The sequence below is a fragment of the Dermacentor variabilis genome, chromosome 8 (assembly GCF_050947875.1).
Source record: "Dermacentor variabilis isolate Ectoservices chromosome 8, ASM5094787v1, whole genome shotgun sequence".
In the NCBI taxonomy this organism is placed as follows: Eukaryota; Metazoa; Arthropoda; class Arachnida; order Ixodida; family Ixodidae; genus Dermacentor; species Dermacentor variabilis.
Window position 1 is genome coordinate 11,400,834 of NC_134575.1, and position 12,597 is coordinate 11,413,430.

Sequence of the window (12,597 nt, forward strand, 5' to 3'; positions counted from 1 at the left end):
TCAACGTAGGCATTAGTACGAAACTAAGGCTGCGTATTAGAGACGTTGTTTTGTTTTCGTTTTTGGTGATGGATGTGGTGGTTGTGAAGTTTGGCAGTGGTGGTGGCGGTGTTTCAGTGCTTTTCTGTCGCCAACCAAATTGACGTTCACTTTCGGGTGCAACGTCACAATGATGAACCTCTGGCCGAGTAATCGCTACGGCAATGGCCTCTTATTTGCCGGCTTCAACCAGGACCAAGGTAATACTCAACTGAAGGCGACTGCACTGCAGGCGTCCCTTTGCTACTGCGTGCTTGGTTGTTTGTGTGTGTTCTCATGCAGTGAGGATTGTCACTGGTTTCTAGTCAGCTGCGCTTTAAAACTGGCAGTTAAAGTGGTGTCTTCGTTAGATATTTGCCTGACCAATTTCATTCGCAAGCTGACGCACTTTGCCAGCGTGTGACATGGACAGATCTATCTGGGAAAAGTCGCATTGTCGAGCTCGTTGTTGAAAAGAGGTCAGCGCTCTCTCAACTCACGAGGCGAACTTTACCCGTGGCAATTTCTTAATTACGCCCCTCGACTATTTTCGTCTTTTGCGAAGTGCGTACGAACTCTTTCATCCATCGTCACAGGATGCTTTGCGTGCGGCATGGAGAACGGATTCAGGGTCTACAACTGCGATCCCCTCAAGGAGAAGGAGAAACAGGGTAAGTAAGCTTGGCGACCGTCCTTTTGACTGAACTCCGTCGCGCGACTTGTGGTAAAGACTGGCCGTACCTGTTTGTGAGCTGCATGCCTGCTCTTGTGGTCGGCCACGCAACCAACGACGTTGTTGGGCCTTTTAATATAAATGCGGTACACGTAGCAGCAATAGGTCGATCGACCCTTATCCCCTTGGGCTGACGGGACCGTATCTCGAGAGCCGATATGAATACTGTGTTTTCCTTTCCACCAGGCTCACGAAATGACATTAAATTGGACAGCCTAGGACGTGGCACCATGACGAACTTTAGAACTAAAAACCGCCGCGACAGGCAGCTTCTAGTGTGTGAAGTAACGGTATACAACGCAAAAAGAAAGAGTGAAAAGGCATGTAGTCACGCGTGTAGTCACGCTCGTACTTACTCAAATGGAACTCGGAACTCAAGTATGAATGGCACGGTTTCAGAATGTCTTAAAAACCCTTCTTTTAATGTTCACGCGCGTAATCGCTGTCTTCTTCGTTATTTCATTATTAACATTTTGTTTGCTTCTTCGTCAAATTATTTGTAAAGAACAGTTGCAGATTCAAGATTATTGAATGCTCAGACGTATGTACATGACCTCCGAAACTCGATTTGTGGGCGTGGCCTTTTCCTTAAAGATGTTGTGTAGGATTTGCAAATTGTTCTTCCGTGCGACATTATGCTCCTCACAGGAACAGTGGCGAGTCTTCTGCTCGTAATGTAGGTGCTCTGTCGATTTTGAATATCCTAAGTACATGAGTACGCTCGCGCTGCCACAAGGCGACCTACCAGGCGAGATTGTGCGAAGAGGCCAAATGCAGGGCGCGAGTAATATAGGTTACCTCCCGCCGTCGTTTTGGCAACTATCTGTTGTTGGTCGAGTCCTGTGTGAAAGAGATTGTGGGCAAGCATTGTGCAGGAAATAACCAAGACAAGCCTTTTTTTTTTGTGCTTTTATGGAGTGGAACAGAATTTACCGTTACAAGGGCCTGTGTGATGCTACTGCCTGTCTGACTTGCTTGTGTTTAACAGCGTGTGCTGTGTTGTGATTTTTAGTTACTTAAAGCGTATGTGGGCTAAACAAACCTAAAAAAGGTGAACGTTGGGGAACACTGCTTCCTTCACAGAAATGCAAAGACAGGAAAGATGTCCAATGATAACACATGGATAGATTAGGGTGAGCATCACTGTGTTGTTTCTACAAGATATAACTTTATACACATGCCAGGGCATATTTCCATTAACCATATGAAACTTACTTTCATCTATTTTGTGTTAGATATCACAGTTATGCCACAGTGCGTCGAAATGAGGAAATTTGCGGGCGCTAGTTGGAATAGGTTGGTGCAAGACTGGGGTAATTGGAGATCGCAGGGAGAGGCCTTCGTTCTGCTGTGGACATAAAGTAGGATGATGATGATGATGATTGCCACAGTTATTTCATGGTATTGTGTCTTGATTTATACTGTGCAACAAATTTTGTCAGCCTGGCTAGTAAAACGGGGAGTAAACCATGTAAGAAAGGATAGAGGCAAGGAAGTTTACAGTAGCATATGCAAATAAAGTTATTTGAAAGAAAATCTCCGAGGCAACTAAGACCTTTTTGCCATCTCTGGATTACTTTCTTTTTCGTGTTTGGATATAAACATCTTTTCATTTAACAATTACGTACCCTAGGTTGCTTCCTTTAAACCAATAATGCAGATCTTTTTTACAGATCTTTACAGATTTTTACTGTTGTGTTCATATATTTTGTAGGGTATAGGGCTGTACACTGACACATTGACAAACAGCTGCATTGTTTGCACACTGCCTTGCCAAACAGGAGTTACTGGAAACGCTTCATAAAGACTATGCACATGACCCAGTTGCTTGCTTTTTCTTATTGCTACATATTTGTTTTATTCGTATACATTGTTTGCTGTCAGCTACACTCTGCTGAATTCTGTTTAAGAATGCAAGTAATATGCCCAAAATAACTAAAATTGTAGTAAAGACAAGGCCTGGCAGGAATATGAAACACCACAAATGCCAGTTCACCGGTATGAGAGCTAAATCTTTTCTCGAGTTGCCAATTGTCAACAATTTCTGGTAAAGGTTCGATGACCTAAATAAGGTGTGTTCTCGGCATTCACTAGGATTAACATTCTTAAATGTAACAAATTTCATTTGAATGAGTTTGCCAATTGCCCAATACGGGCATTTCTGCCTATCATGTGTATCCGAATAAGAAAATTGGGAGTTGTGTCCAAGCAATAAAGCTTCTTGTTACAAGTGGTTTAATCTTACTTTGTTGTTGTGTTTTGCTAGCAGACTTTGCAGATGGAGGCATCGGCATTGTGGAAATGCTGTTCCGCTGCAACTACCTTGCTCTGGTCGGAGGAGGGTGCAAGCCGAGGTACCCTCCCAACAAAGGTTGTCACCTGACATTTGTTACTCAAGCGCTGCTGTTCTTTAGTTGACAGCTTCGTAGTAAACCAGCAGTAGCACTCCTTAGTCATGTTCCTTCCACACATGAACCTTTAGCCTACCTGCTGAAGTGGCCGTGTAGCATGTAAAGTTGTAATTGAATTTAAAAAATGGTGCTTAAAAAAATTTGTACCACCCACTGTGTTTACATTGGATGCAGTAATCTGCTGCTGTGCACAGGGTCAAGGGTTTGACTGTATTCTGATAGGAAAGGTTAAAAAAAGCATGCCTGGGTACCAAAATTTCGGTGCACGTTATAGGGACTCCCAAGAAAAAAGAAAGGAATTTCAGCAGAGCCAATCCCGCTCGACATCTACATAATGCATAACATTATGTAGATGTCACTATGCAGGTGTTTGTTGTTGTTGTCATGCCTAGTGACCCTAGTTGGTGTCGAAAAGGTTCATTGAAGAGTGGTGCATACCTACTGACTCCAGTGGCAGATTGGGCAAAGTTTTTTGACTGCATAATCTTCGGGATCGTTGCACGAAAACGGCAATGTACTGGCCAGATGTTACAGAAAACTGGGTTGAACTCTCCAAGAATGCTCTGCATTAAAGGGACACTAAAGGTTACCAGAAACTCAAGTTAAAGTGGTAGAGCAATGTTCTAGAACGTCTAAGGCGTCAATATAATCGCGAACAGAGCTTTAGTAACCGAGAAATTGAGGCAAATGCATGACACGATTTGAGACCCCCCAGCGACATTCCGGTACTAGCCCGATGACGAAAGGTCTCCTCATAATTTGTGTTACTAATACTCAACTACTCGTATTAAAAATATCATTTCATTCGATTATAAGCCGGAAAAAATGCTACTTGTCTACGTCTATCCGATTCTAGGAAAAAATAACATTTTGACGTTACCCTTCAGTAATATGGGTGTTCGAAAGGTTTCGTTTTCGCTCGACTCTGCGCCGCGCACGCTTTGGAGTTTCAGTAGTTTCGTTATCGCGTCGTGCTGTGAGGGTTCTGCTCGCGAAACTTTCATTTGGAACAAGCAGCGAGAATGCCACGTCCATGTGATGTCGTGGGAAGCCCTCGTTGCTTTCCCGCTCCGGAGAGCCGGTGTCGAGGCCGCCGTCGTAGTACGCAACGACGCCGGCAGTGCGAGCCCTCAGAAGCAGGTCGCGCTCGTCGGTGCTCAAATCGCTGAAGTTGAGCCCACCATCGCGAGCCAATCTGTCGGTGTCAGGGTCCATTGCGACGAGCGTCGAAGTTAGCGTCATAGAATGAAGTACCAGCTTATGGGCGTCTTGCGCTGGAGTGTGAGGTATAGTAGCGGCGCCTGGTGGCGGTGCGGGAAACGACATCTGGGTCGTGCCAGCTTGGGTCGTATTGAGCCCTGGCTGTGGCGAAGCACGTTTCTAGGCCAGTTTTGCGTCGATTCGCACATTTTTATGCCCTGTTGCGAGTGCGAAAAGGCTCGTCGCTTCTCATAGACCACGCCGACCACGCTGCGAGCTCGCTGCAGCCTATAGTTTAACGAAAACGGACTCTCCGTGTGCCGTGGGACGTAACGTGGGACGTAATTCGTTTCTCCTTCCGCTAGCCACCATACTCCCGCTTTCGCTCTGCTGTCGGCTCTGTCTTGGCTCTGTTTCTGGCCGCGCGTTCGCGTTTTGCGCAGAAAAGCCGTAGCGCCGTCTGCGGACGCCGTTCTACTCACCGATGGCGCAACGTCACTATGAGACCATGATGTCAGTTCTCCTCGATCGGAGGGCGGGCGATTTGAACTGCGCTAGAGGTACGCGGACGCTTCAGAACGCATTTTCTCTTAAAATAAGTCTCTCCTTGGCACGAAACAAGCGTTTCGAGGTTTCTGGGATGGTATTTCAACAGTCCACGTTGACTTAATAGTAACCTTTAGTGTCCCTTTAATAAGTTCAACTCTATTAGTGCATTGCAATTCTATCAACCAATAAAGCGGCTCTTACCATAAGAAAAGGCCTGATAAGCTGCAAAAAAGATGCAGAACTGAAAGACGGGGGGTAATGCCCCCTTGGGGGGCGGGTGGGGAGGTTCTCGTGCCAGCTCACCCCGACATCATAGATTTTGAAATCACCTTGGGCCTAGTAAATTTTTATCAGCAAAGATGGTTTGCATTGTATTATACGAGAGCCAAAGACTAACTGTGATAGTTCAGATAACTTTTGTTGCAATAAAGTGGCTCAAATAAGAGAAATTAGTTTGAAATTCATGACATCACGTTGATGTACCTGTGCTGAGGCTTCGTCACGAAATTCATGATATTGACATATGGCCCTCATTTTATCTTCTAGTAATCAACAACCTCTTACAACAAAACTAATTAAACTAGAATTTTGCAAGAAACTTAATCACTCTAAACTGATTTAATGTTTCCTTTTAGTGGTCCATTTCAAAGGTAACTGCAATGAAATTTCAGTTTTGCTAGACTTTTTTATAAATGTTTACATAGTATTTATTATTAAAGCAGTTTTTACAAAGCTGCAGGGCTGGTTAATGTCTAATTTTCTTATTAGCTGCCGTTAAAAGCACCTAAGAAAACGACACATACGCTGCCAGGGTGCACAGGCCTGTCTTTCAGTGTGCTTCGGATACTGCCTATTCTCCGAGAGTCTCTGTGTTCTGTGTCGGGCATAACTTTAGGCGAGTGGTAATAATAGTGTTTCTTTTGCTCAGTTTCAGTGTCAGAAACATCTACTTTTGCAAGCTTTCTATGGCATGTCCACTGGTATTTAAAACGTAAGAAATTTGAATGGAGGTGGCTCTATATCTCAACGCCATCTGAAGCTAGGTGGTCCTAAAGTTCATTGCAGTTCACCTGTAATGCTTAACCCCCAGTCACGGAGATGCACTCGTCCTGTTGCTTTGTACCACTATTTCCAAGGATGAATCCTACTCACTCAAGGCACACATTTCTGTCTTGTTATGTTATGTGTCGTGTTAGTAATGAGTCGTTTGTGTTACCTTGTTCACCAATTAACTGCTGACTTTGGGCCCTCATGCTTATTGTTTTGTAGCATACAGTTTTGCTGTCGGGATTGTAGAGAACATTATGGCAAACTTTAATGTAATTTGACAAAAACTCTCTGTGGATGACTTACTGAACGTTTTCATAAAATACAAAAGGTAAACCATAAAATTAACATATTTTGTGAGTGAGAACATTATGTGCAAAACATTACCGATCTAAAAAAAGAAATTGGGAAATCTTATGAACTTCAAGGGTTCAAGAGTTCAAGGGTTAAACAACATTGAGATCGTCAAAATTAATCTGGGAGACCTCCACTATGGCATTTCTCATAATGCCTGTGTTGCTTTGAGATGTTAACGCAAATCAATTAATCAAGCATTAAATCACTGTTAATCGAGTACCACGAAGATTTAACTGTGATATTGTAGCCAGACGTGATTCTTGTGTGCCAGTTCTCCCCTGATAAAATACTAGCACAAGGTTGACTGCCTAACTGTAAACTTGCATGCGGTTTAGGCTTGTTTCTTTTACTTGCTGCTTAACGTTGCCAGTACTTATTATATAACAAGATCGTTCTTATTATATAACAAGATCGTTTCTTGCTGTTGCTAGGCTAGAACAGACTAGACTAGACTAAGACATTTTGAGTGGCCTTCTTTTTCTATTGCGCTTAGCCTAGACCTTTCATGAACAATACCTGTGTTCTGTTGTCACTGTGATTACATGTTATTCATGTTACACTGTATGTGTTATTGTTTGTTTCTTTGTGATTCCGCCTTTCTAAAATTTCTTTGCATGAGTGCATGTGTACGTGTATGTCTGTATTAGTAATCAAGAGCTTTGCTCCATATTCAATTTTTATATTTTTTTTATATATTACATAGTGACTGTAAGTTGACATCAAGGTACCTAGTAAACTTGATTGGGATCATGTTGATTATACATTTTCTGAAAGGGAAGTTCCTTTAGGCGAGGTACTAATGCAATATAAAATTATTTTTAATTATTTCCTGTAAGTTACTATCCTATGTTGATAATCAGCTGAGCGGTTATTCAAAGCTGTGTCATTTACTACAGATCTTAGCCTTCTACATATTTATCTTAGCCTGATAAGGCTAGTCGAAAGCGTATCTGCTGGAAGAAATATATCAGCAGGCACATTTGTTGTCAGCATTGTTTTCACAATGCATCATCCAGTGCATTGACACAATGGGGCTTTAGGATTGTTGTGACGTGAGTCACTGTACTCTGCGGTGACTGGAGCATTGTGCCCCATGCTACATCATCTGAAATTGAAAAGATTACTGAAAGTGACTGATGAAGAGAAGCATAACCCTCAAACCGATATTTGATTGCAGCTACAGATTTCTTTCTTTTTCCTTTCTTTTCTCCTAGCGCTTGGCTATTAGCACCTCTCAAAGGCTATAATCTATTTCACTGTTTAGAAACAGAGACCCTCACATGTTCCAGTTTTCCTCGCAGGACTAGATCCGGCAAAATATATACACTGGCAAGCCACAGCAATGCGGCAAAGCAGAAGCCTGATTGTTTTCTAGTTTTTCTGTGTAGCCAATCACAAATTTACAAATCGATTTCACAGTATTATTACAAGGTAATAATAAATATGTGTGCCTGATGCTTGGTACACATTCCGTTGGCATTGCAGACTGATAAGACACGGGACAAGATGTTTCTTGGAGTCGCTGCCACTGCTTCCAAAGCACATGCAAAGCCATTTATAAGCATTGCAACCAGCTTTACATATTTAACTTTCATTTGAAGATAGCTATTGCTTTGTAAGCATAGCATACATGGACATACTTTGGTCTACTAGTGCTTTTTCATCTGGTTGTTTATTTGCATGTATAGCGTGAAAATTAAATGTGGCGCTTGTGCTTGTCATTCTGTTGCAGTGATGGTATGGGATGACCTTAAGAAGCTGCATGTCATTGAGCTGGAGTTCACAAGTGATGTCAAAGCAGTCAGACTGCGGCGAGACAGGTAACCCTTTTCTTTACATTCTTGCTCCTGGTTCATGTGTGCAGGCTTCAGTATGCATGCATCTGAGGGGTATGTTCAGATAAATTTGGCCGGCCGTGTCCAATGACCATTTTTAATTTTGATGAAAAAAATTTATTTTGCTTTCAAGTTTGTGGAATCAAAGTTCGTTCATACATAACAATAGACAAAACCTGTTCTGTCTTTGTATGGCACCTGGCTGTGTTGTACTAACGATAAGCATTAGGTTCTTTAGATTATGCATAGATTATTCATAGATTATGCATTAGATTATGCAGTCTCGATTCCTGGTTACATTCACCACATTTTGATACAAGAGGAATGCTAAAATGCTTGTGGTGTGTCATGCTTTCAGATGCACTTTAAGGAAAACCGGGCAGTCAAAATTAATCTGCAGCCCTGAGTAACAATGTCACATGTTTGGGACATTAAACCTGATCAATAAGCACTGCCATTGTATGCTGGTGGACAGTGCAGTTGTCATAATTTAAGATGTGCATTTGAAAACTCCCAATTCTTTTCATATGTTTTTGAGTGAGAGACCTTTAGTGCATGAATGAGTGCATGTATGTTCTTAGCTAACATTTACTTGCATTTGGCGCCTTGTCAATTTTTTTCAGGATTGTGGTTGCGCTGGAGTCTGTGATCAAGGTGTACACCTTCACCCAGAATCCACAGCAGCTGCATGTCTTTGAGACCTGTCCCAATGATAAAGGTAACACGTTGGCTATTGGCAGCAGGGTAGTTTGTGTTACTTGTCCAGTTTAGCAACCAATATAGTATATATACTTCTTTTTTTCGGCTACTGCAGGGAACCTGGACAGAAGTCGAGAATGCTTTGTTTTTCGTGTCAGCTACTTCTGTTTTCTTTATTGGAGATGACATCAGTCCGCTCTGTCTGCCAAACATGCTCTTTTTGATTTCTGAATTTGCAGACTTCAATTATTTTGTATTAAGACGGCAAGCTGGGCGACTTGGTGATTGAACATGTTCCTATGGGTGGGCAGCGCAACCCGGACGAAGGACAAAGCAGGGGGTCTGCATTGGCTCTCAGGTCGCACCCATTCTTAGCGAGGTCTTTCTCGGCACTGTTGACCGGGCACTCGAGGGCACCTTGGCAGGAACTTTGATCAAGTGCTTCAGGTTTGTTGACGACTACCTGGTAGTTATCCGCTCCCAAAACAGTTCCAAAGTTATTGGAGATATTCTCGCTGCTTTTGATAAAGAACGAATGGGTCTCAGATTTACTCATGAACTGCCCAGTAATTATGAAATTCAATTTTTGTATTTGCAGTTAAGTTTAACAGCACAACATATTTGTTGGCAATATAACCCCAGGACTAGCAAACCAATTCTAAACTACGCCTCGGCACACTCAAAACTTGTGAAAAGAGGAATTGCTATGATGTGTTTGGGTTCCGCACTTAAAAAGTCATGCCACCACCTCGCCAATCTGAGCTTTTCACAACAACTCAATCATCTAGAGAAGGCCGGTTTTCCTAAATCCATTATCGTGTCAATATGTGAAGGGCTAGTGAAGAAAATAAAAAAAGGAGAAGCACCGCAAAGACAGATAGAAAGAGTTAAAAAGTACGCAGTCATCCCTCATGTACATCAGATGGGGCATGGGTTAAAGAAGACAGCCATGAAATATGGTGTTCAAGTAATCTTTTCAGCAAAGAACTCCTTAAACAAGATTCGCAATCTTGTCAATAGACCTAAACAAGCGTCCAAAGCTACATGCCGCGTCAAACACTCGGGGCAGCTTGTGGCATGCTCGGTGGGAGTGGCCTACGTCATTCCACTTTCGTGCGGCAAAATGTACTTTGGGCAGACGGGACGCTGCGTTAACATCCGCCTTAGGGAACACCAAGGTGCAATCGGGAATGAAACAGGTTCTAATCTGGCCGCGCATTGTAAAGTTTGCTCATGCAAACCCATGTTTGAACAAACAGAAATATTGTATAAAAATATGCATCAAATTAACCGCGAGATTGTAGAGGCGTACTTCGTGCATGTGAACTCAGGCGCATGCATCAGCCAGACTTCTATCACTCTGCAGGATAAAGAAACTCATTTTTTGAATGGCAAGATAGGCTAACACCCTTGTAAATGTCACTTTACACGTGTTTACACTTTCTGTATATTATAGTCCGTTGCTTGAAATAATAAACCAGTTTTTAGTCTGCACTCATGTTGTGTACTTCCTCTCGTCCTTCGTCCAGGTTGCGCTGCCCACCCATAGGAACATGTTCAATTATTTGTCATTCCTTGTCAGACAACTGGGGATGTGTTAGCTTGCAAGTGCATTACTATGCACAACTAACCACATCACATGATGGGGTCCACATGTCGAAAATTTGAGAACCACTGCAGCAGCAGTAAACTCATAATGATTTGCTGTAGTTAAAAATTTGCAGATCATAATACAGCACTTGTTGGTTTTACTGTAATAAGCTGTCTCTGCATAAAGTTTTATGCACCAAGGAGAGGGAACAGAGTTGGCTTGCACTCACTTTGCTCACACCTGAAACTGCTCACACCGGAACACCGAAACTGTCTGAAGTGTTCAATTGGTTTAGCAGAACAAAAAATTGATCACGCCAGTAATGACTGAATATGATGTACTCTAAGGTGATGGACAATACACAAGGTGAAGGCATGTTTGTGTGTGCCGATATGTTACATTTGTCTTGGGTCACACTTGTTGTGCTGAATAGACATGCCACGCGACAAGTCTAACACACAGACATACATACCGTCATCTTGTGTCCCATCTCTCACTCTGCAGTATACATCATGTTCATCCAATTGGCACACAGAATTTAAGCCATATATTTAGTTTCAGGTCTCTGTAAGGCGTGTAGTTATTACCTTCATTTGCTGGATGTCCTTGTATCAAGCAATGCAGTTTCTATGAGGGTAGTTCTTGCATTCCTGGAGTACACAGGCTGCAGTGAGACTCTCTAAGCTACTTTGTGTTCACATGCTTGTGCATTTTGCTTGTGTGTTTGTGTACACTGCTCAACTGTTTAAAAGTGATAATTGGCCCACATGGTGGCCGGTGCTTTTTGCACCACCATTGAGCGCAGGGTGACCACTGGGGGGCCAATTGCAGTCACAATGTGTTGCAGAGGCCCTTGCTTTCATCGGGTGCTACAATGCACCAGCAAAGTGCCCCCAGGCTCACCGGTGGCGCAAAGAGCACTGGCCACCATGCGGGTCGGTTACCACGTGTTGTTGCTAAATTCCGTACATGGGCTTGTGTTTTTGTTTTGTCTAGCTCTCTGTTTTCATCCCTTGTAGTATATTATTAAGGGAAAGTAAATGAGAAATAAGGAGCAGATGATGTCGCTAGAACGCAGAGAGGTAGAGGAAGACCAAGCCTGGGCTTGAAAGCCAGCATGAAGTGCAGAAACGGCATCATGTTGCTAGTGTCAGAAAGATCCAGATATTATTATTGCTGCTTCCACCAATACTTCAATGACACAGTAGCATAGTTCAATGCATGGAGCTTATTTATTCTGCGCTTCGATGCCATTTTGACAAGCAAAACATTTTTTTTGCACTTTCTTTTTGGGTTTAGCAGCATGCCACTAATGTGGCGTTTGCTGCAGCAGTGTGCACTCATTGAAAATGTCACTTACTTTTCATCTGGCTGTGGTATAACAATGTACACCTGGAGTAGTATGCCAAGCTTGTAGCTGGGCTAACCTCTTCAGTGTAGCATACAACTTTTTCTCACTATCTCTTTCACTCATGCTGCTATGGGGGTTTAGAAGAACTTCTTGTTGGGCGAGTTGGTGCATATTAGCTAACAGTTTTATAACTGTGCAAACAAACGACCACAGAGAGAGAGCACACAAGGACAGGTGCGCCTGTCCTTGTGTGCTCTCTCTCTGTGGTTTGTTTGTTTTTGCAGTTATAAAACTGTTTGCTGTTATGGGGGAGCTGCCGATTACTCTGCAGTAGTTGAAGTGGCACACACATCTTCACTTACAGGCCTCTGCGTGCTGTGTCCAAACAGCAACAACAGTCTACTGGCTTTCCCTGGCCGACACACAGGCCATGTGCAAATTGTGGACCTCGGCAAGACTGAGAAGTCGCCGTTGGACATCGAAGCTCACGAGGCGCCCCTAAGCTGCATTGCACTCAACCTAAGTGGGACGCACCTGGCGACAGCCTCTGAAAAGGTGTGATGTCTGTTTGTGAAAACTGATTGACAGCATTGTTGCTACAATTCGTGTTGCGGTTTGCAGTCGGCTGCTCATTTTCTTGCCATTAGTTACAGAGGGTGTAGGTCAAGGGTCTCAGATCTTTAGAGAGTTTTATAAATAGCATGATCAAGCAGCCTAGCGTATCCAAAAACCCATGTGTGCCTTTTGTGCTCTCTTTGCATTAATTTGTAAGCTAGATCATTTGCGTCACCTCACTTGAGATCCCA

At 43.0% G+C, this 12,597-nt stretch overlaps 1 protein-coding gene across 2 annotated transcripts in view; it reads left to right on the forward strand.

The window, feature by feature from the left end:
* The first annotated feature begins 61 nt into the window (after nucleotides 1–61).
* The window catches only part of LOC142589617 (WD repeat domain phosphoinositide-interacting protein 3), a 30,724-nt gene continuing 18,188 nt past the window's right edge, over nucleotides 62–12,597 (forward strand). Inside the window, exons 1-6 of one of the 2 annotated variants that reach the window (XM_075701120.1) lie at nucleotides 62–239; nucleotides 615–689; nucleotides 3,018–3,122; nucleotides 8,048–8,135; nucleotides 8,774–8,868; nucleotides 12,156–12,346. In XM_075701120.1, the coding sequence (XP_075557235.1) occupies nucleotides 170–239; nucleotides 615–689; nucleotides 3,018–3,122; nucleotides 8,048–8,135; nucleotides 8,774–8,868; nucleotides 12,156–12,346 (624 nt within the window). In that variant the 5' untranslated portion in view covers nucleotides 62–169. The remainder of the gene's footprint in view (nucleotides 240–614; nucleotides 690–3,017; nucleotides 3,123–8,047; nucleotides 8,136–8,773; nucleotides 8,869–12,155; nucleotides 12,347–12,597) is intronic. The other variant, XM_075701121.1, reaches the window with a different exon arrangement.